This window comes from Ananas comosus, linkage group 3, assembly GCF_001540865.1.
Source record: "Ananas comosus cultivar F153 linkage group 3, ASM154086v1, whole genome shotgun sequence".
In the NCBI taxonomy this organism is placed as follows: Eukaryota; Viridiplantae; Streptophyta; class Magnoliopsida; order Poales; family Bromeliaceae; genus Ananas; species Ananas comosus.
The window spans coordinates 13,567,224-13,590,516 of record NC_033623.1 but is presented as its reverse complement, the minus strand read 5'-3'; the positions used below and the strand labels follow the sequence as shown (position 1 = coordinate 13,590,516).

At 35.4% G+C, this 23,293-nt stretch overlaps 3 protein-coding genes and 1 long non-coding RNA gene across 9 annotated transcripts; 2 read left to right on the top strand and 2 right to left on the bottom strand.

Moving 5' to 3' along the window:
• LOC109707663 (myb-like protein AA) lies at positions 6,462 to 10,539 on the top strand. Of its 4 annotated transcripts, none has more exons than XM_020229112.1 (7): positions 6,462 to 6,953; positions 7,408 to 7,719; positions 7,856 to 7,932; positions 8,072 to 8,108; positions 8,210 to 8,378; positions 8,582 to 8,804; positions 9,255 to 9,936. In XM_020229112.1, exons 2-7 carry the CDS (start codon positions 7,539 to 7,541, stop codon positions 9,357 to 9,359), a joined length of 792 nt encoding a protein of 263 aa, XP_020084701.1. In that variant the 5' UTR covers positions 6,462 to 6,953; positions 7,408 to 7,538; the 3' UTR covers positions 9,360 to 9,936. The 4 variants fall into 4 exon arrangements, with proteins under 4 accessions (XP_020084701.1, XP_020084699.1, XP_020084697.1 ...); XM_020229110.1 differs by having other exon boundaries at positions 6,476 to 6,953; positions 7,565 to 7,719; positions 9,795 to 10,539; XM_020229108.1 differs by having other exon boundaries at positions 6,476 to 6,953; positions 9,795 to 10,539.
• On the bottom strand, positions 11,094 to 15,966 carry LOC109707662. Its single transcript, XM_020229107.1, has 8 exons — positions 15,643 to 15,966; positions 15,203 to 15,249; positions 14,293 to 14,443; positions 13,959 to 14,157; positions 13,618 to 13,747; positions 12,108 to 12,281; positions 11,659 to 11,822; positions 11,094 to 11,507 (listed from the first exon to the last, which is right to left on the bottom strand). Exons 1-7 carry the CDS (start codon positions 15,857 to 15,859, stop codon positions 11,664 to 11,666), a joined length of 1,077 nt encoding a protein of 358 aa, XP_020084696.1. The 5' UTR covers positions 15,860 to 15,966; the 3' UTR covers positions 11,094 to 11,507; positions 11,659 to 11,663.
• Positions 17,980 to 22,921, top strand: LOC109707232 (uncharacterized protein At4g15970-like). Of its 3 annotated transcripts, XM_020228370.1 has the most exons (6): positions 17,981 to 18,714; positions 19,315 to 19,680; positions 20,525 to 21,006; positions 21,089 to 21,196; positions 21,478 to 21,566; positions 22,324 to 22,921. In XM_020228370.1, exons 1-4 carry the CDS (start codon positions 18,358 to 18,360, stop codon positions 21,108 to 21,110), a joined length of 1,227 nt encoding a protein of 408 aa, XP_020083959.1. In that variant the 5' UTR covers positions 17,981 to 18,357; the 3' UTR covers positions 21,111 to 21,196; positions 21,478 to 21,566; positions 22,324 to 22,921. The 3 variants fall into 3 exon arrangements, with proteins under 3 accessions (XP_020083961.1, XP_020083959.1, XP_020083958.1); XM_020228372.1 differs by lacking the exon at positions 22,324 to 22,921 and having other exon boundaries at positions 17,980 to 18,714; positions 21,089 to 21,214; positions 21,478 to 21,723; XM_020228369.1 differs by lacking the exon at positions 22,324 to 22,921 and having other exon boundaries at positions 21,478 to 21,723.
• LOC109707233 lies at positions 21,556 to 22,281 on the bottom strand. Its single transcript, XR_002215447.1, has 2 exons — positions 22,079 to 22,281; positions 21,556 to 21,949 (listed from the first exon to the last, which is right to left on the bottom strand). It is a non-coding gene; the product is annotated as an uncharacterized LOC109707233 (long non-coding RNA).

Here is a 23,293-nt window from a genome sequence, read left to right as displayed (position 1 = left end):
AATGCCAATCAATGACTCGGGATCTACTGAGGACATTGAGCACTTAAAGCCCAATAGTGGCTACTGTTTAAATGTTTCACACCCTCTGGTCCTCTTTTAACTTTTTTCGTCCAAATACTAGGTGTGTAGTGTAGATCACGCTCCAAGAACCTGAGGGGCTCGAGCAGCTCCCCTAATAATGAAATACACGCAAGCAAGCAAGCAAGCAAGCAAGCAAGCAGAGGCTCGAATCCAGATACCTAGCCAACTATTGAACTCCACGGGGATCGTTCTATAACAGGAAAAACCCAAAAGGGTTTTTCTTTAAAAAAAAAAAAAAAAATCAAAACGGACCCAATAGTGTCCCATTAATGAAATTTTAAGGATGCGCTACGTGGTAACTATAGCGAGCCTGCTAGTACAGGGAACAATTTCGCCCAACTCCCGTAGAGGAATGATGGCGCCGTACGCGGAGCGAAGGAAATTTCCATTCAAAAGGCATCAGCCTTTTCCCCGTGTGGGGTCAGAAGGGAGGAGACACAATGATGGAGAGGGGAGTAACTCTCCTAGGGGCTAGGGCCCGCATCGCTGTTTCGGCATCTGATATTATTGGATTGAATATTGTATGATCAGGTACGCACCATGCCGAGAGTCGCAGACGTCGGATTGGACGAGAGATTAAGAACATCAGAACTCGTCCCCGGCCAAACAAAATCTCTTTTTATTTGAGAGAGGGCGGAATCGATCGGACGAGCCTGAATTCGAAAAACCAAATTCTTACAGTGTTCCATCCAACACTTCGGAATGCCAGGTGCGCGCCAGTTATCTGTCCCCTGCATAATGTAGTCGAGCAGGAGCAGGAGCAGGAGCAGGAGGCCAGGAGCAGGAGCGGAGAAGCGATGAAGAGTCTCCTGGGTGGGGGCTCGTTAAACTCTCTTTCCTGTGCGACGAATAACGTGATCATCCTTGGCTCGCGCCGGCCATCTCTCCTGCATCAACCCCACCCACCAATACTTGTTTCCTATTTCCTCAACCCCCAGTACTCACCACCACCGCCACCGCCACCGCCACCACCACTGCCGTATCACCACCCGTGAATGTGCTATAAATAAATACTAGGAGAGGAGCCCGCGCTTCACAGCGGATAAAAATTATAGAAGCAGTTAATAATAAGAAAATAGTAAATATTTTCTTGTATACTTCACTTGTCATAGTCACGAAAGGTCCCTTATTATTGGTAGTGGAGATGAAACCGACAACGTCTTCTCCGGCGATGATAATAGTGAAAATGACGATGTGCTCTATTCGGCCGCGGCGGAAGGGGAAGATGCACGCGCATTAGTGAAAGAAGTAGCTAGGGAGGGAGGCGATAGTGCATGAGAAAAGATAAGGGAGAGAGAATTGATGAATTAATAGAAGATTAAAAATCTAGTGGAGGAAAAATTTGATATTGGAAACGTTTAGATGTATTAATTAAATATATTAATTAAAGGTTTGATTTAGGAAAAGAGAAGTGTTAAATGCCGGCGAGCGTAAAAGATAATTTGTCATTGAAAGTTTAGTAATAAAAATATTTAGATATATTAATTAAATGTATTAATTGAAAGTTTAATAAAGAAAATGAAAATGGTCAAATAATGATGACGGTGAAAGTTAATTTGCCACAGGGTAAAAAAACAGTAAGAATTCATATAGATTAATAGATAATAGATATGATATAATAACAGGGTTGCATGTTTATTATCGTCCATTATTGTTATTGGCTCATGAGAAATGCTACTATTTAGTAGTTACACCGCATCATTAATATTCAACTAACTATATATTTTTTAAAAAATATAATAATTTTTTTAAAAAAAACTTATGATAAAATAGATTTTGATTAATTAGGAAACACCGTGTGTATAAGTAATGTGACTACTGTATTTAAATTTTTTTTTTTTTGGCTCGTAGGGTAGGGCCCGCACGCTCTTACGCTAAATGATGGCCATTGATTGGCCATTTCATCCACCATTGCGTGTGCAATTATGGTGTGGGCCACCACTGTCATTTTGCCTTTTCTCAAAAACCACGACGTTTGAAAAAAAAAAAAAAATTATTTAGCATGGCGGATAGAGAGAGTTGCATTAGCTTTCACACCTTATTTTATGGCACTTCAAATAGTTCTTAACAATTTACAGTAATTAACCGATCGTCTCTAGAGCAAGTAGCAAAGGATTTAGTGGTTGGTACCTGAGACCCAAGTTCGAATCCTAATTGATTCACATTTCTAGCTAAGTTTATTTCTAACTGAAATAAACGAAGCGGGTAGCGTGCTATCTATCTCAAAAAAAAAAAAATTACAGTAATTACTAAAATTTGATTGTCAAAAATTACTTGTTCAACATAATTTTAGATCAATCATTTGAATCCATCTTCAGTCAGTCGGTATTTAAATATTATCATCGATCAAGTAATAAAATATTTGATAATTAGTATCGTAAATTTTAAGTTTGAAGTCTTACTATTTTACATTTTCAGTTTAGTTTTTTTTAAAAAAAAAATAAACGAAGCGGACGATAACGTCATACTATCTTTCTCTCAAAATTTTAAAAAAATTCTCACGGTTGTTTTTTTGGGATTGTCCTTTTTAAGTCGAATTTGTTTTTCATTTACGCTTTCCGCCAAATAAAGTTTGTGGTTTCCGCTTCTTGAATTTGAAATATTAGTATATATTCGAGTAGGTTTGGAAACAAATTAATGTGTAGAGACAAATTTAAAATAAAAATATTATATATATATATAATTAAAAAAATATATATTTGATTTTTATTAATGAATTTGCCCATCGGTAAAATGAGACTCTCTGCTCCCCGTCCTTCCCGCCATCATTCGTCCCGCAGGATTTCCTATCATTCATTCTGCCAAATTGTTGTCCGTAGGATATGGTGACAAAACAATTTATTAGCAATTAAATGAAAAGAGGAGAATAAAAGTATAAATTATATAAAATTATTACCAAGCATTTTTTTTTATTTTTTTTATTTTTTAATCTTCTATTGTAACGCTAGCTCTTGTTGCAAATCGTTAAAGCTCTTATTAATAAAAAAAAAAAGTTATTTTAAATTACTTTTATAAATTATGTGGTAATAAATAGCTACACAGTATGATCCTTATTATAATAACAGTACGTATTATCATAATTGTATAAATTGTTATAATAAAATATGTTTTACAATAATGCCATTAAATTGATGTAATTGGATAAAATTATTACAGCGTTATCATATAATAATGTTGTGCCCCTATTAATGATGGTACTTTCAGATATTTGGATTCTTGTTGGATTTTTTTTCCTTTTGATTGCAGCGAAATGGACAAAAAAACTTGGTTTTTATTTATTTTAAGAAAAACGCTCTCTACATGGAAATTAAAGTGTTTATAGTGAAATGGAATTGCACACAAAATATTTGGCATAGTGCACACCAACTTTTCAATGAAGCCTCACTATTCTATGTTATTCTTTTATCTGTGCGTCCTCATCATCTCAATTTGGGGGTTGTGGTCCAACTTGTATCGTTTTGCCTAACTTCACATACCGATTATACGTATCATTGCCATGCAATGTCGAATATAAAAGCCAATTAATTACATACTTTGTCCAAGCTTTGTGGAGATCATAATTATGGTTTGGGTCCATCATTGAACTGATAAACAGGCTACGGCCAATACCAAAGTCCAAAACATATATATATATATATATATATATATATAGTTTTTTTTTAGAGATAGGTAGCACGCTACCCGCTTCGTTTATTTCATTTATAAATAAACTTAGCTAGAAATATGAATCAACTAGGATTCGAACTTGGGTCTCGGATACCAACCACCAAGCCCTTTGCCACTTGCTCTAGGTACAGTCGATATATATATATATATATATAGGGGCTAGAATACTTGTAAAAGTATCATGGGGGTAATACTTGTGTGTTTTTAGCCCTTGGATGGAGATATGTGAGGTTGAGATGATAGTGGTAGGTGGTGGTAGGTGGAATAGTATTTAATCCAAAGGCTATTAATAACCAAAAAGTAGATCCAATGGCTTAAAACCTAATAGCACCATGATGATGATACTTGTAAAAGTATCATAGCTCAACTCTATATATATATATATATATATATAGTTGATATAGAACTACTACATTGGGTAGTACTCCTTATGCGGTCTCGAAAGTAACACCAATATACAGCAGTCAATTAAAAATTTGATGATCGGTATTCGAAGTTTATTTCACATTTCTAACTCAGTTTATTTTTTCTTTTAATTTTCTTTAAAAATACTAAAAGTACATTAAGTTTCACGTATAAAATCGGTTAGTTTGAACTTTGTGCAAATGGAAGTGCAATTATCAGCTGTTTTTGAAGAAACCTTTCAGGCCCCGTTTGGTTCGGGGAATAAACGGAAATAACAAAAGTTATCCCCACTATTCCGCCAAACGGGGTGATATTTTACTGGGATATTTTATTCTGGTCAAACTTTGCTATTCCCGGTTATTCCGGAACAGCAAGGGATTTGCTATTCCACCATTTTGGTGGAATAGTGCTGTTCCAATGCTTAATTTCAAACTTAATTATAAATTGAATTAAAATTAAATTATATAAATATAATATGTAATATATTATAATACATTATTTTTATTATAAAATTATTAATTGTAGTATGTTAATACATATTATTTATATTTAAATATTATAATAAGTTTTATAATAAATTATATTTAAATATTATAATAAATTCTTTTTATTAAATTTAAGTTTAAATAGAATTTTTTAAAAAATTATAAATTTATTATAATAAATTATTTTTATTAATTGTGCCCACCCTTATTCTTATTTTAAAAATTTAACAATTAAAAATTTAAATTTTTAAAATTTATAATTTGTAATCTCAAAATTAAAGTTTATAATTTTAAATTTTAAATTTTAAATTTTAAATTTGATATTTTAAATTTTTAAAATTTAAAATTTGATATTTTATATTTTTTAAATTTAAATTTGATCTTAAATTTAAAGTTTAAAATTTAAAATTTAAAAATTTGAATTTAAAATTTGATATTTTAAATTTTAAATTTTAATTTAAAATTTTGAAATTTCAAAGTTAAAAATTTAAATTTAAGAATATAAATTTAAGAATTTAAAAATTCAAATTCAAATACAATAAGAGGGTAATATTATTATTTTTTATTTATAAAGATACAATATCCTTCTTATTCCATCTTACCTTATTAAACGTTATTTTTTTTATTCCCTGCAATAACCCAATTTTCATCCAAACGCAAAATTGATCTAATCTCCGCCTATACCTTAATTTATATCTATTACTAAAATGGCCATTTTTTGCTTATTCTCGAATCAAACGATACCTCAGAGTACTCCTACTGAAGCCAAGGCAAAAGTTTCTTTGAAAGCCCATAATAATCTGGCTTGAAATTTTCAATAATGGTTAACTTCTTTCCAAGGACAGAAAGTTGTGTAGACTTTTTGTTGTTGATAAAAGGGAAAACTTTAAAAATCCCCCCTGTGGTTTTGTAGTTTCTCACTTGCCCCCTGTGGTTGTAAATATATCAAAATTTTCTCCTGCGGTTTAGTTTTTATCTTTTCGGTATCTTTTTCGTTAATATTTCATTAAATTATATACAAAAAACTTCAGATACTCATCTAGATTTATCAAATATTCACTTTAGTACCCTTTAATTTTAACTTTATCAGTGATTTAAGAAAAAAATAATGAAATTAATAAGAAAATGAGAAAAAAAAAATCACAGGGAGGCAAATTGATACATTTTAAATCACAGGGGAGCAAAGTGAGAAGCAACGAAACCACAGGAAAGGTTTTTGAAGTTTTCCGTTAATAAAAAAGCATCACTAGCCAGCTTGATTGATCTGAAAAGTCCCAACCCTCAATCTAAAGAACACCACTTTATAGAGTTGTTCAATGAAATGAGGACTTTTCAATCCTGTGATAGGGTTATAATTCAGGAGTAATTAATATAGCATCTCTACATTTTAATTGCAGGGGCCCTACTCACATAGTTGACTTATTTTACAAGATATAATAATAATACTAGGATTCTTTCTCTCTGTTTATTTTTTTTTCCTATTTTTGAAATTAAAAAAATATGGAGCAATTGCGCGTGCATATGCGTATAGAATGGATCGGTAAAATTAGAGCTATTAAAATCGTCCAACACGGTTTTGATTTCGCTCCAGTCTTATCAGATTGGAGCGAAACTGAATAATTTTATTCGGTTCGATTTGGTATGTTTTTCAACAATCGATTGGTTTGAATTTCAAAAACAAAAGCAAAAAGGAAGAGTCAATTTGATTTCATTTTCCTAGCACAAATCAATACATGACCCATTAGTACACACACAGTTCCTCATGGGGAGCAACCCTATAATTGTACCTTTTAGCTGTTCAAAACTCTCAAAACTCTCTCTCTCTCTCTCTCTCTCTCTCTCTCTCTCTTATACACCTGTTATTGAGTCAAAGGCTCTTACCAATTATACAGCACAATAAATGAATACATAACAACAAATAACTAGCTAATACATATTAGAAGAGGTAATGATGATGTGGGAATTTTGTACCCTTTCAGGAGGAGAAATCGATTATATCTCAGAGGCAACCAGTAGAGGAATTTGTCTCCTCCCTTTTGTCCCCTTCTCTCTCTCTCCTCTCTTTCTCTCTCTCTCTCTCTCTCTCTCTCTCTCTCTCTCTCTCTCTCTCTCTCTCTCTCTCTCCCCCTAGCATTTAATTCCCTTATTAATGAATTGTTCTGGTGCATATTTTGGTCACCCAGTGTTCTAGGCCATAGAGAGATATAGAATCCCAACAATAATATATGTATAGAGACCAAGTACTGCAAATGAGAGAGGGAGGGAGAGATAACTTAGAGAGGTGAACACAAGGAGGAGGAGATTGTTGTTTAAAAGGTTAGTTTGTTGATTTACTCTCTTTTTGTTTTTTGAAACTTACCTAGTTCTTTTTCTTTTGCAGTTGAAATATATAAGAGTACTTAATTTGCCTTGTGAAATGAAAATTATAGTTCAATTATAAGTTGAGAAGTTTATATATGAGAGGTTAATTATTTTTCTTTCTTAGTATTCTCACAAACATTAATGCACATATGTGATGCTACAGACTTAATTATTAAATTTTTATAGCATATATTATATATGAAAAGTTTGACCCATCGTCATACGTATCATCACATCATAATGTCGAGTTTTTTCGATATATTATCACTTAACTATTTTTTGAATATCATATATATGAACTTAAGCAGTATAAAATCGTCCTCACAATTTGGTTTCTGGACATGATATATATATATCTTTTATTATGACATTCTATATGTTGTTTAAATGGTTGTTTCGTATTTTCAAGGTTCTGGCGATGATCTCAAATAGCACTTGAGTTTATAATTTTCCAGTGATCTTGTTGTAAACAAGAATAGTTCTATATGTGACTAAGATATATATTATACTATGGCAACGTTACATATATAATTATAATATATGGAAAATAACTATGTATACATAAGGGGGGGGAGAGAGAAAGAGAGAGAGATGAGTAACTGTGGAAAGAGCACTGGAGCTGTGAGACAATACATCAGATCCAAGGTTCCTCGCTTGAGATGGACACCTGATCTCCACCAATGCTTTGTTCATGCCATAGAAAGGCTCGGAGGCCAAGATAGTAAGTATCTATCTATATATATATATACCTTTTTCTTTATTATTATTATTATTATTATTATTTTATTTTTCTTTTTCTTTTTCTTTTTCTTTTTTTTTTCTTTTTAACTAAAGGATTGATCTTAAACTTTATGTAGAAGCTACACCTAAGCTTGTTCTCCAGCTCATGGATGTTAAAGGGCTTACAATATCTCACGTAAAGAGCCATCTTCAGGTGTCCTTAATTAATTTTCATTTTTTTTTGTTTTGTTGATTATTATTATTATTATTATTATTATTATTATTATTATTATTTATTGCGCTTCATCTTTATTCTTTTATACAAAGTGATGTGTGTAAATAATTTGATTCAGATGTATAGAAGCATGAGGAATGACATGGGCAGGAAAGGTTCGTCCGCATACTTATGGGTGTTGTATACATGAGTTTCAGCTTCGCGAGTTTGACTTTTCGCCCTTTTTTTTCTTTTTTTTTTCTTTTTTTGTAATCAGAGAAGCAAGAAAATAAGCACTTGAGTGAAGATAATGGTGGTGGAGGAGATGATGATGATGATGATGATGATGGTGATGATGATGATGATGATGATGGTCCATGCCCTTCTTCAAAACCCACCAGAGAATTCCTGTCCCCGTTTTTGTGCCCCGCTCTACCTCCGAAGAGGTTTGCCAGATCTTATCACCTATCACTCTGAACTAATTAGATTAAACAGTAGATGATCAAACAAGAGTTTGAAAAGATTTAATTTAGGATCTTCTACAATGATATCACGGGAACCAACTCTTTATTTTGAAAAAACTTAAGCTCGCCAAAAAGGATTTCTTTAATACTTTATATTTAACACTTTTTTGCGTGTTCCTGCCCAGCAGGTCGAGAATAAGCCAAGGAAGGTGCGAGAAAATATGGAATTCTTCGTATTGCAGTGGTAACTACATGCAAAGTGTGGCTTTTGAGCGGAAGATAAAAGAGGAGAGCTTTATCAGATGGCACAGATATGCTAATGAATTCTTGGCAAAATGTCACGATCATCCTTCAAAGCACCTCAAATTGGCCCTGGGACGGGTGGTGCACGAATCGCACTCTTCTGAGGTACAGCTAAGAAAAAGCTAATTCAAAGGGTAAACTTCAATTTGCGCCCAATCGCATGTGTTTTAGTGTTTTTTTTTTTTTTTAAACTTTGCCACACTATGATTTAAAAAGTTGTGCTTAATTATCTCTGTGATTTGATTTCTGTTTTACCAAAACATTTTGCTGTCAAATAGAATAGCAAAGTGAATTTTATGAAAACAATAAAAGGTAATATACTCTTATCCTTACAGTAAAACAAAAATAAAAATACAGAGAAGTTTTAAGTATAAATGTTTTTTTGAACCACTGGCAAAATATAAACACGTTAAACCATAGAATAATTAAGTGCAACTTACGATTGTTTATTTGCATGTAGTTGTAGCGACACTACAGTTGCAAATATATGTAGATTCAAATCTGATGTTTCGTTTGATGCATTTAAATTTAACAGCTGTAATTGGAATTGTGCAGGGCGGTCCAACTGTAGCAATTAGAACTCCGCCGAAATTAGCTACATTTCCAACTACCGCGGTTGGCCAGAGAAACGTTAAACAAAAAATAAGCTTACATCTCTAATCACTTTTTAAACTCAACACCGCATATATAAAGTGAAAAAAGTTTAAAAATGCACTTCTCAACTTTGTGTAACCAAATAAATTATTAATAATTACAGTGCTTTCTACTACATCAAACTAAATAAGATGCATGTAGTTGTAACTGCTGTTTTTGCAAATATATACATCTTTACCTATACTGTACTTTTAATGACACCCAACCAAATGGCCTCTTAGAGTGGCAAAGCAAAAATGCACTTAAACCAACATTAGGCTAAACTGTAGTTTATCCTAATTCAAATAAACTCAGAAAATTCAAACTGCTAAATATCACATGCAACATCTAAAATTTTTAATATATAATTTTCTAATCTTATGCAGCATACGATAGCTGCTTCAACACCATTTGAGTTTTACGAGTGCTTTTTTATCATTTGAAATTGTGACAATGTGACAGGGCAACAAACAAAATGACCACCAACCCTCCTCTTCAGGGAAGTTTATTTCTGAGGAGAGCTATGTAAATGCAGCGGAGCGAGTGGTAAAGAGAGAGAATACCTATGATTGCTCACTTTCATTATCACTGTCGGTAGATCCGAATTACAGAAGCACCAATACATCCTCAGCCAGCGAATGCAGCAGCACGGTCTCTTCGGCTTCAAGGAGGAGCTTCGCAGGAAGCTCATGTTATTCTGATGGCCGTGGCATTAACTTGGATCTTTCCATGTCCATCTGTGGATCTTAGATTGAGCCTTTGTAATTCATCCTATTTCTTTCTTTCTTTTTGTCTTGGAATTTATCGCCATCTTGTAAGTCTGATCTAGGACCTCTACTAAACAGCACTGCTTATGCTATTAGTTAATCGTAAACTAGATGCGAAAAGATAATCGAAGGCTTGGAGTCTAGGGCTTTCACTACCTGATTACAGCATTTTACACATGTGGACCATCGAAGCACTCACAAGACAATGATTTTAATGCAAATCTAGCTGCAAAACAGGACGAGTTGTCAGACAGTGACTAATTGTCGTTTCAGCGAACAAATATTGTCGGATCAACAGCACAGAGCCTTCTGTATTAACTACAAAAATACTACATATAGTTTGTAATCAAAGCTACATAGCATGATGCCTATATATAACCAGTATGGTTCTGAAAGAGACTTGTTACTTACCTCAACAAGTATCTTGCCCTTTTGTCGCAGTTATGAGTTGCCTTCTCCATTTATTCTGGTCTTCCTTACTCAAAATTGTTGTGCTGGATGCGACGTAGATAGAAAAGTCTCATCCATATGCTGACTTTTAAACCCACATGGAAAATTTATGGCCCCCAATAGATTACTTGATGTGTGTTTGAAAGAGAAATAGCCTCTTAATCTCAAGACCCCACACGGTCGGGAACAAAATTCCAGTAAGTATTGCCCCCCGAACATTGTCAAATTACCAAAGTCAGGGCATTTAAGAGAGTCAAGGTGCGTAATTATGATCCTTTTAACAAAGCATAAGGAAACTACCTCCAGGAAGGAACTATTCAAAATAATCAATGATCAACACATCATTTGTGGGAGGCAATATTTCTACACATCGCTACTATATTTCCTGTGAAATTTCCTGCAGGGAGGAAAACACAGACAACTCGAAAAGTTTTTTACTAAGCAACCTCCTTCTCGAAGCAAAACTGTATGGAAAATGTAATGGAAAGGCATTTGAGGTGATTACACTCGAAATATCAAAATGTTTGATTGATTAAGTTAGGTATCATAGCATTAATATGAATACTTTGCTATTGACTTGATGGCCAAAGTGTCAACAGAAAATAACTCCAGAAGATAAGGGTTAGATAAGGAATGCAAAAAAATCCGGGTAGGCTGGGGACTTGAAAACAGTTAACTACTCAGTACAATACATTTCTCTTGATCACCTACAATCCCAAAGGTCTGTCTTAGACAAGTACTGCTACAAACTCAAAATGGGGAAAAAAAAAAAAAAGCACTCATAAAATTATCTGCAACAAAGGACCATCACCTCAGTAAAGAAAACCTTCAGTGAATTATATTGTGTGGTACCGACACAATAACCCAGGGTCCCAAAGTGTGTCAACAGAGGCCCATCACCTCAGCACGACATTACTGCCGCTTTCCCTGCTCCATCATGCAAGGAATAATTTTCATCCTACGTCAAGGTACAAAACAGAAGGTTAAACAACCCACATAATTAAGGTTCTGTACAGGCGAACAAAATTGCTAGAACCTTAAGCAAACTGTGATGTTAGGAGTCCAAATATTTATACAACGTCCTAATTTTGTGCAGGAGAAGTACCTACCTATTTTATCTTACTCTCTTCGTCATTTTTGTATTAGCCACAAGAGACTTTATGCAGAGACGAGGCTTCGTGGATACAAGCTCAGCTGGAAGAACAGATACTCCAACCACTGATGATCCATGGGGTATCCCCGAAAGAGGAAGTAGCTCTACAAGAAGTGCAACCTGGAAACAATAGGCGCATGCATTAACACTGTAATGGAACAAAAAAACAGAACCTAAGCTTGAGGAAACAGTTGAACTAGCATGACTAACAACATCTCTCTCACTTCAATTAGCCTCTGAAAACTAGCTAAGATGATTTTTAACCTATTTATATTATACCAGGAGAAAGTTTGCTGGTATTTCATTCTAAATTTACTTCTGAAGATGCTCAACATGTATTCCAAAAATGAACCAACCAGGGAGTACATTGAAAGATGACAGTTGCATAGAAATGAGGCTATATACCTCAGGAGATTTCAGATCCACTATGGAATTTTTCGCAACAGTTTTGACAGCTCCAGCCACAACCCTGAAACACTGGTCTCGATCCATCAAGGTAGATTCCTTCGAGCCTTCAGTATCTTTGAGTGTTTTCATCTCCGTCTCATCAACGCCTCTTCTATTGTACCCAACTGCAAACTTGAGTGGTAAATCCAAATGATTAAACAGAATATTACAGTGCAATAGAATTTTTAATCATCAGCCTACCACAAAAACTGCAGCATTTCTTGTTTAAACCACAAGAAAAAGATAACGGCATATGAAGAAAAAAGAAGAATGATGCAATGCAGAATGCTTATAGACCGGAAAGGATGTTGGTCCTAACAATCCAAACCAGTACAACCAACAATTAAGAATCAATCGTCCGCGCGGGAAGAGAGACTACATGGAAGGGAGGCTTTGAAAAAGAGTGGTCTTTCTTTTTTTAATATTGAATAGTTTAGTATCAACTCCGTTGCAGCACCAGTGAAGGTGAAGGTTGTGCCTATTATGACAATTCCAATGAATTGATTTCCTGGTAAATCCTAGGCTCTTACAGAGCTGGGCTTTGAAAGACCAGGGAAGATCTCAGCCAAATGAGCCTGATCGTAACAAGCTTTGATTAGATCAATGGGATGGGAAAAAAGATGGAGATTTGGTCTCTACTAGCTCATAGAATGGAGCACTCAAGAAGAGCACTTTTCAGGCGCGAAGTTTTATACTCTCACGAGGGGATCCAGAAATGGAATGAAACTCGTGATTTGATGATGAAAGATCAACCTAGTCAACGTGGCCTATGAAACCGCTTTCATATTGATTATTTAAGTAGGAAAGGTGAGAAATTTTTTGGGGTCTTCCTTTGACGCAGGTGTCAAACCCAAAGCATACGAGTTCTTATGAGCCGGGACACCCAACTTCCCCCGAACAGCACAAGCTGAGTCAACAATGGAGAGAGACTATGAATAGAGCCGTATGGTTCAAGGCTTGTTATATATCGGGAATGTCATATATTTGGAATGGCAAGTTTGTTGCTAACTTATCATGCCTCTTGGGTTAGGAGGTTGTTAGGAACTTGTATATGCTTATTAATGGACAACTAATGATTCCTAACAAGCATAGAAATAAGAATATCTCCTAACCCGTGGTAATCTAGTATTCCTACTAGCTAGGAATCTACAACGGTTCGACTACTTCACCAATATCTTTTACAACTATCCAACTTGAGTTGAATGGTAATGATTTAAATATTTTTAATAAAAAATATGGAGGATTATTGGATATTATAAATTATGAACTAAATAGGCCCATAGTGTAAAGTTGCATTACAGTTGAATTATGGCGAACAGAGATGACATGCCATGAGTATTATCTTGATGCACCACCAGCACATGCATCAGTTTAATTTAGGAAAAGGTTTACAAAAGGAAAAAAAGAGTAGAGATCTATCCAAAATACTAAAAATGACACCATTTTAAGGAAGAAAATAGAAACTTACCCTGATTGGCTTGTCTAGTTTCTCCTCACCATCTCCTAAAAATTCTCGGAATAGCTTCGACACAACTACTTCTAGTTCTTTCTCCAGCAACAAACAAGTTTCCTGAATTGGAAATATACGATTGCACCAACTGTTCATGAAAATAGTGCAGTATTTAATCATATGCATCATCTTAATATATCAAATCAGCAGGCAGAACAATGTATGATTTCAGGTGTTAGCATAGGTTTAGCATAGGAATCTACTATTGTACAGTGATGGCTATAGGAATGTAACTATAGAATTAATAGATATGACAAAATCCTAGCAAGCATTGAGAAATAAGCAGATATGCAACTTACAGGGGTGATTTCAGCCTCCCTGAGCTCAATGAAAGGAATATATTTGATAATATATCGACAACAAGATGAAAGTTACTAGTAGGAAATGCAAAAAGAAGTAGCCCGCTCCTAGTTAATTTGACCAGTGATAGATTCAAACTCCTTTGTACATTCCCACTTGTCTCGCAAGACAGGGAACTCGGCACTTCTTCTGCTTTACCTGTATAGAAGTATAAAAATGTGTATATGTTTCATGAAGGATCTCATGAACAGTGAACTAGTCCCCAGCAATAAAGGACAACTTAATGTCTAAGATGTACTTTCTAGTTTCTAATCTACAATAGATGACACTCACCAGAAGCCTCTGGGATACCGTTGTTACCATTTCTTTCTATATCTCCAGCATTTTCCCGATTTTCCGCTTGACAGCTTACTCTCCTTTTCTTAATCTTTGCATCAAAGGACTCTGAATTTCCAGAAACATTGCCACAAGTGTGGTTGACATACTGCAAAAAGCTTACAAAGTTTAGGGTACATCAGAGATGTTGAGGACATATAATCAGGATTTGTACCAATAGGAGATGTAAATTGCATAATAAGTCATTAAAAGGATAAAACCATAGTTAGACATGACATAGGCTAAGGAAACAACCTGAGGATTCTGAAACTAACTTGACAACAAATTGTGATTCCTTGAGATGTCTTGGAATAAAGCAAAAGCTAAAGCAAGCCTTCCAAAGTTATTGCAAAACTTATATGAATAAGACTTTAGCTGGAGTATAGTAGGTTGTGACAAGGGTATTTCAATATTTCCTGGAACATGACAGGCAAGGATTACTGGCACGGGATGTGCTGGTGTGCCAGCGGCATGGAATGGCGCACTGGCATGCCTCTGTACAAACCCTGTTTTGTACATCAACAGGGGTGGCACATGTCAACCGTGTCAAACTGTGCCGACTGGCACGGCAATCCTTGATATGAGGTGATACTAATCAATACTAGAGGGAAGCTTACTATATCAATGAGTTTTTATGTCAACCAAACTAATACACTTATCTACTTTACTTTCATCAAAGGCTCAATTTACATTTTTGCAGGCTATCATACCAAAGTTTAAGAAATTAATTCATAGTTTCTAGTGTAGCAATTGGTCTCATAATCACTCATCTAGTTTTGCACATACATGTCAATAAGCGATTGATCCACCTGCATTACAAGAAAAGAAAATCAAGTGCATAAAAAGGTAAAACGTATGGTGTAATAACCTCTTTGAGGAGGGAAATAGCTTCCTTGGTAGCACTTTTCTCGCGTTCTGAAAAGAAACACAATCAATTCTATAAATTCTTGAGCTAATGAAATAATAACGAATGCAAAGAAAAACTGCTACTAGAGAAGTTTAAAACCAAGGGACAACTGCGCAATTTCATTGTTTTTTTTTACGTTTATAATTTGTATTATATGCATAAAAGCATTGAAGTTAATTAAACAAAAAGTGCTCCCCATATCCGTGAACTAAGGCCAAATAACATCACTTCAACCGAAACTTCATTCACATATGAATCTGAATCAAGTTATTGAGAATACTACCTATCTAATTCTATCGATCATATAACAATGCAATCTAAACTAACACAAATATGGATCAAACTAATTTGCATATAATTTTACTAGTACAAAGTGAGACGGAGGATAGAGCAGTACTAACTTATGGGGCAAGTGATGAGGAAACCGGAGTGAGATCGACGAAGAAGCGAGGATGCGGCGGCGTAATCGTAGCGCGGGAGGATGATCACCGATGAGTGTTGCTCCCATGGAGTTAGCGAGGACGAGCGCTCTTTAGCCTCTTCTCTCTCCACCAACACCACCTCCTCCTCCTCCTCCTCGTGAGGTAATAAGCTTGGTAGCCCCTTCTCCCCCGCCATTGATCTCGATCTCTCCTTCTTCGTCTACCTCGTCTTAGCGCCCTCGAAAAGCCCTAGCGCTTCGAGGATGGAGCGGGGCGCGGCAGCGTCGTTAACCCCACGTGCGATGAGCGTGACTTGTGGGGATATTTGCGACATGTTCATAATGTTTTGTAAATTTTACAGAAAAGTCCTAAAATTGGACTTTGTTTGCACAGAATTAGGCCTGAAGCGAAACTAGCTCGAGTGATGGACCCAAGCAACCTGCCCGGCCTGACCCAGTTCTTCGCGGGTCGGGTCAGACTCGATCCAAACCAATCCGGACAAAAGTCACAAAACAAAATTAGCTCCCACACTGAAATATCTCATGTAATGATGTAACTTTGGACTAGGGATGGCAATAGATGCAGATGTCCACAATTTTATTCGAATCCGAATCCGTACAAAGTGGATTTGTCTGATTCTAAATGTATATAGTTTTCGGATAAAAATAAAAAAATAAAAACTCGACAAATTTGAATTTAGATATTAATTTTGTATATACCCGATCTGAACCCTCCGAATTAATTTTATATTATATAATATATCTATAAATGTTTTATATTATTTTGAATTAAATATTTTAAAATTTTAGATTTAATATAATATATTTTAAAATATGGTAAAGAAAAATAATGTTTTGAGTTCGGATTTTCGGGTTCTAGTTCAGATTTTGGATTTTTGGTCATATTCACGTTTGGATATGAATTTTTAAAATCTATCATATTTAGATTCGAATTTGATTATCAAATTCAAATTTAAATTTTAAAAAAATTGCTTCGAATCAAACCAGTTGACTTTCCTACTGTGGACTTCAAATGGCTATTTTATTATTTTTTTGAAACTTTTTTGGTGCAGGAATAGGTCGCTTTTCCGGTGAGCATAACATGCAATACCGTTCGCATGCCCAAACGTCATCAACAAAGTATGACTTTGGAAATTAAGAGTTAGAGAAATGTACTCGGACACGCCTAAAAATATTATATGATTTACATCACATTATAAAGTTTATTTTTTTTTTTAAATTATGGTATTAAAAAGTTTAATAAAATAAAATTTTATTATATAATTTATATCTTTTTGTACAAGTGTCAGTATTATTCTTAAAAGTTTGGCTATTTTTTCTTCTAATATTAATTATTATTGTTATACTTTCTTTGCAGCGCTAAAAAATAGTCATTCGAACTACGTGGGAATGTCTTCTAGAAATTCTTTAATTTTCCGAGCTCCAAAACACGTGCAAGGCGGCGTGAAATGCTTAGCCTAAAGTTTTTAGGAGAAAATATGTTCTCGTATTATATATTTTTAATTATTTCATTATCAACAAATAAAAAATTGTAATTATATTATTTTTTTATTGTAATCATGTGACACCAGAGTATATGATAGAAATTTTGCAATTCACTCCTTTTTACTATCTAGTTGTATCTATTTATTGCTTGGGCCCACTCCCGTAAAGATAAATAATACTATAAATTTGTAACTAAATAAAATATCCTTATGTGTATGTTCGTGTGTCGTTTGAGTCTCATTTTTTAAAAAAAATTGACTCATTGTGTACACTTCAGAGACCATATAAACACTAGATATAGCCTTACCAGTAGAAGAGAATTAATTATGTTGCTAATAATAGTACCTGTGTGCGTGGGATATAGAAAATCTACATCTTAAAAAACGTAGCGCATTAGTTTTTATTCAATCGTGAAAATATTTTTAAGGCGAAGTTTATTTCAAAAAACTATGAATTGATTTCACCTGCACTAATTTTTGTAGTTTTATTTCAAACTATGAATGAAATTCTTTTACTGGTATAACATCCCAATGTTATACTAGTAAGGTTTCGTTTGGAATTGCGGAAAGATTGCGTTACGTGCGGTGAAAAACGATGAAAAAATATCTGTTTGTTTCCGCACATAATATTACGTTCCGTATATCGCGATGAGTCGGTTACGGTATATTTTCTGCGGTTCCACCGGAAAACGTAGAAGCATATTCCTATATGCTTTTTTTTCAATTCCATTTTATTTAATAGTGTTAGATAGATCTCAATACCAAACTAAGCCTAAAACAATTATGGTGGTCGGTTTTCGGATGACGTGGCGGACCAGGTTTAGAGAATAACTTGAGACAAAACTGAACCTGAACATTCCAAAACTGAACCGCACGCGTCCACCGACGAAGCTTAAAAAAGAAATAATAAAAAAAGAAAAGTAAAAGAATCAACGTAGCTGGTGGCGTTTCAGTAGAGAAAAGTAAAACACTGCGAGCAAAAGAAGAGAGTATTCGCAAATATTTTTTTTTTTAAATAAAAGAAAAAAAGAGAAAAAATCGCAATCCTCGACTATCTCCGATACGTATTCCCATCCAATCCCCGTCGTTGCTTCCCCACAACGCCTACCCCTCCTTTTCCGCCCGTTTCCTCTCCGCTATTTTCAAATTCCGCACCGGGTAAAACCCTAGACCCCCCTCCATCTCTATAAATGGCGAAGCCCCCGGGGCTCATCGGGCGTCGTCCTGCGAGGTATGCAATGGAGCCCATCGCCATCACCGCCACCAGCTCCAGCTCCGGCGGCGGCGGCGGCGGCGGCGGCGGAGGAGGAGGAGGTAATGGCTCGGCGCAGCCTACGCCGCAGCCGTTGGCGGCGCAGGGGGGCGGCGCCGCCGTGCTCCTCCGCCGCATGGTGACCCCGCTCCTCTTCCTCGCCGCCGTGGCGTTGCCCTGTGCCGTCGTCTACCGGGCCGCGGGGCCGATCGCCCCGCTCCGCTCCGCCGCGCTGTGGGAGCCCGCCCCCCTCGCCGCGCTCCCCCCGGAGGATCCCGTCGACCTCGTCGACTTGGTGAGAGCCCTTGCCGTACACTTCTCCTTTCCCTTTGCCGAGCTAGGGTTTTAGAATTCGAAGCTCCCTCTTCTTATACGCTAGGATTTACGATTCGCAATTCTTTCTTTTTTTTCCTCGTCTCCTATCGTTTTCGAATCACCATTTCCTTCGTTCTCCTTTTAGGTTTTTTTTTTTGGTTCCATTACATGTATTTTCCAACAATCCCTATGGAATGACCATAATGCCCTTCAGTTTCTTGAAATCTTTTTGCTGTTACATTGGAAGGGTCGAATTAAGGACCACCGAATTTTTAGTCTTTTTTTTATTTTTTATTTTTTTGTCTCGACCGGTTCGGCTCGTAGCGAGTTAATTCTAGGTTTTTCTTTTTTTGTTTTATTTTTGTTGCTGTATTCATTTTTTCATATTCTGGTGTTTGATGCACAAATTATTAATTGATCGATAGGCTGTTTGTTGACTGAGAAGAAATATTGCGACATAATAATATTCGTACTGTAACTCGATTTTTTAGTTGCTCCATCACGCAATTTTGTGATGTTTTTTCGCTATCAATGTTTATTTGATCTGTTATACATGTATATAATTCTAAAACATATGTAGGATAGCGAGGATGTGAGGCTCGAGCGTGTTCTAAATGACACCGCAATGGTAAACAAGACCATAATATTGACTGTCCTAAATGCTGCATGGGCCTCTCCTGGCTCGGTTGTAGATCTCTTCATCGAGAGTTTTCGTACTGGCGATGGCACTCGCATGCTTTTGAATCATCTGGTGATTATCGCGTTGGACATGAAGGCATATAAGCGGTGCATGTCGATACACCAGCATTGTTTTGCTCTTATCACGGAAGGTGTGGATTTCTCGGGGGAGAAGAATTTCATGACCGCCGGGTACCTGAAGATGATGTGGAGAAGGATCGATTTCTTAAGGGTCATTCTTGAAAAGGGATACAGCTTTATCTTCTCGGTGAGTTCTCCCCTTTCCTTGGGTTTAATAGTAGGGATATCCATTTAAGTTTAGTGAAATGATGTGATGGTCATTGTTTAAAGTTATAATGATGATATCATTTTGCAAAAGATGCAGAAAACATAGAACAAGAATGATTAGAAAGACAAATTATGACATGAATTAGAAAGATTTTCGGTGTTGTGGATGGACATTATGATATATTATCATCCTGGAAGTTATTAACAAAAATATCCAGTAGGTTTAAGATGCACAAGATTCATTTATTAGCATGCTGGTCGCTACAATGCATTCTGCAGTTTCTCTTTAATAATATTCTCTCTACAAATAAAAGCATTGGAAAGACTTGTGATCCATATTAGACTATAATCTTGAAGTATTAAACTCTATCTGGACGAAGAAGCCTTTTCTTTGTTATATAGGGCCTGATAGAGCTATACTCAAAATCGTTAAGTCTCTGCAATTATTGTTGAATTTTATTAAGCCATTAACAAGAAACCGGTGCCGAAGTGCAGCTCCCAAATCTAAGTTAACAAATCAATAAGAGTGTCTGCTTGAGAAAGTAATTCTGGTAAGCTAGTTCTGCAGTGAATTAGTTGCAGATAACTGATCTGCTTAATGCACTGTAAATCTGTAACTGCTAAATATTCAGTAGCACATTCTGAAGTTGATTGTGCAGTGAAATAATTGCTCTTTTCACCTTATATCTTCCTCTGCCTCATTTTCTTTTTCTCAGGGCATGTTTGTTTGGCATATTACCTTTTTTTTTTCCTCCCAAGTATTGAGCACAAGTGGCTTCATGTTTTAATCTCTTTCTAAAGCATTATCTTCTGATAATTTCCAGGATACAGATATTATGTGGTTCCGTAATCCACTACCACATTTTCATCCTGACGGAGATTTTCAGATCGCCTGTGACCGTTTCATGGGTGATGCCACCGATTTAAGGAACACTCCTAATGGAGGATTTAACTATGTGAGATCCAACAACCGAAGCATTGAATTTTACAAGTTTTGGTACTCCTCACGAGAGAAACACCCAGGCTATCACGATCAGGATGTTCTTAATTTTATAAAGCGTGATCCATTCATCGCTGAAATTGGATTGACAATTAGGTTTCTGAGTACAACATATTTTGGTGGCATTTGTGAACCAAGCAGAGATTTCAGTAAGGTCTGCACAATGCATGCAAATTGCTGCATCGGTTTGCATCGCAAACTTCATGATTTAAGGGTTATGTTGGAGGATTGGCGGAACTATATGTCTTTGCCACCCAGCTTAAAAACTTCTGGGGCGTATAAATGGAGCGTACCACAAAATTGCAGGTAAGTTGGATTACAGCTTTTAGAAGTACCTTACCTCTCTTTCGTGATATCTGTCTAATATGATGTGCTCACTTCATACCAGTCTTGCACCATTGAGTCAATGATCCATGTTCATTCATGTCGGAGGACACTGATGTCACGGAACCTTCTTTGTATATCCGGAATTGTTCAAGAAATCAATTTTGTACAGGTAATCAATTTTGTACAGGTTAGCTCTTTGAGATCATTCTCTAGCTGTTTTCAGTCTTCATAATTCTTCAGTTTATTTATCTCCATTATTTTTTCACCATTAGAATGTTTCGCTTGTCGTTGGAGTTGTTTCTTTCTTCGTTAATTGCGTTTATTAATTGCATTTAAGAATTGATATCGACTTTTTAGATTGTATTTTTTTTTTTTTTTTTATCTGTCGAATGTTATTTTCCTGCCATAGACAATAAGATGCTCATCTGTCCAGTACATTATCTACTGCAGATAATAGCCTCTAGCAGAAACAACATATTCTATTCTATTTGTGATCTGAGCTACAAAACAGGAAGAGACAATAGAGAGTTCAATTGAAGGTAACTTCAATACTTCACAATTTTTTTTTTTTTAACTGAAACTTTGTATATCCATTGTTTTTTCCTTTGTTCTATAGGGTATTATAATGTGGTTTGACCCAATGATACAGTTTCGTTTTCCTCTTTCCAAATAATATGATTCCATCTCTGATTACTACATGGGAAACCTTTGGCATGAAGCATCTTTTTGTACATAATATTGTTTCCTCATGATTGAAGAGGTATGAGTGATGGCTCGTGAACTTTGATGAGTATTCCTTTCCCTCTGTTGGTACAGTAAGACCCAAAAAACTGAGTCCTGGTAAAGTAATTGTTGGAATTACACACCAATGCGGTATTCCGCCATTTTCTTTGACGTAAATGTTGTTAGGAGTGGTTTTTACCTGCACTTCAAATGGGGATAAATGTTGCATACGTGGAATTTTAGACATATACGTACTGTTGGCAAAAATGTTTATATAATATATAATAAATTAATGCACGAACTATCAAAAAGATGAATGAAACCTTACAAAGATATAAATGCGGTGCAATGTTTTACCGGAGGAGGAGCCACTCTAAGAACAGGGGAAACAACAGGGGTGGAAGGGGCGAGCACAGGAAATGGAAAAGAGGGGGGAGTGTTGGATCTCTCTCCTCTCCTCTGCATGCCCCTTCCACTACTGCTGCTACCACATTAGACTCTTATCTTCTTTTTTTAACTCCCAGTTTGTTTCCTTATATAGCTTAACTAGTAAACAACAATTTAATATAGCAGTACAAATACAAATACAACGGGGAGTACTACGAAGATGACAACCGTGGGTGCGGTTGTACTTTCGACTTTGGAGTACACTGGTACTACTTGTACTACAGCAATTTAGCCATGTATTTTCTGGTCAGTTGCCCATACTTGACTTAATAGTTTAGATAGAGTTTGAAAATCTAAGAAATTTCTCGTATATCACTTCCGTTTTCTTTCTTTAATTTTTTTGGCTCATCTTCAAACTTTTTTGCTGCAATTCTTTCTCACTAGTTTTATATTACAATCAAATCTTTTACTACTGCTTGTGAGAGTAACATTTTTTGCCAGGAACCAACCTAAATAGACTGATGAAAGAACTAGATTATTATTATCTTTGAATAAGGGTGCTGGTTTTTATCTTAAGGCACACGAGCTGTGATTAGATCCACCTACTTTGTAGTGATCTAGATTCACCGTGTTATCTTAAGAGATAGTTATCACATTGGACTTTAATTTTTTTTTTTTTTAATAATAAGAGAAATTAGTTTATTAGTAGATATAGTATTCCTATCAAGTAATATACGTCAAAATTTTTGCAGCGATGAAAATTAAAATTTGGGAAAACTTCAAATACCCCTCATGTAGTTTTGCACTTTCTCACTTTAGTATTCTATGGTTTAAAGTGTATCAAGTTAGTACACTGTGGTTCCGTACTTTCTCATTTTAGTATCCTATGATTTAAAGTGTATCAAGTTAGTATCCTGTGGTTTCACACTTTCTCACTTTAGTATCTTGTGATTTAATATTTTGTTAAGTTATATACAAAAAACTTCAGATACCCTACCTATGTTTATCGAATATTTATTTTAGTATTCTTTAGTTTTAACTTTGTCATTGATTTAACGAAAAAAATATTCCGAAATGGATAATAAAAAAAAAAATGAAACCACAGGAACTTGATACAAAAATGAAATCGCAGAGTACTAACTTGATATACTTTAAA

Excerpts from the sequence above, each read along its gene's own strand:
- LOC109707663 (XM_020229108.1), top strand. The coding sequence starts at position 7,539 with ATGGAAAATAACTATGTATACATAAGGGGGGGGAGAGAGAAAGAGAGA. Across the intron at positions 7,720-7,855 it reads AAGGCTCGGAGGCCAAGATA|AAGCTACACCTAAGCTTGTT; the intron begins GTAAGTATCTAT and ends AACTTTATGTAG. Across the intron at positions 8,109-8,209 it reads GAATGACATGGGCAGGAAAG|AGAAGCAAGAAAATAAGCAC; the intron begins GTTCGTCCGCAT and ends TTTTGTAATCAG.
- LOC109707662 (XM_020229107.1), bottom strand. The coding sequence starts at position 15,859 with ATGGCGGGGGAGAAGGGGCTACCAAGCTTATTACCTCACGAGGAGGAG. Across the intron at positions 12,282-13,617 it reads AACTAGACAAGCCAATCAGG|TTTGCAGTTGGGTACAATAG; the intron begins GTAAGTTTCTAT and ends TTACCACTCAAG. Across the intron at positions 11,823-12,107 it reads TGGATCTGAAATCTCCTGAG|GTTGCACTTCTTGTAGAGCT; the intron begins GTATATAGCCTC and ends TATTGTTTCCAG.
- LOC109707232 (XM_020228370.1), top strand. The coding sequence starts at position 18,358 with ATGGCGAAGCCCCCGGGGCTCATCGGGCGTCGTCCTGCGAGGTATGCA. Across the intron at positions 18,715-19,314 it reads CCGTCGACCTCGTCGACTTG|GATAGCGAGGATGTGAGGCT; the intron begins GTGAGAGCCCTT and ends AAACATATGTAG. Across the intron at positions 21,007-21,088 it reads AGCGTACCACAAAATTGCAG|TCTTGCACCATTGAGTCAAT; the intron begins GTAAGTTGGATT and ends ACTTCATACCAG.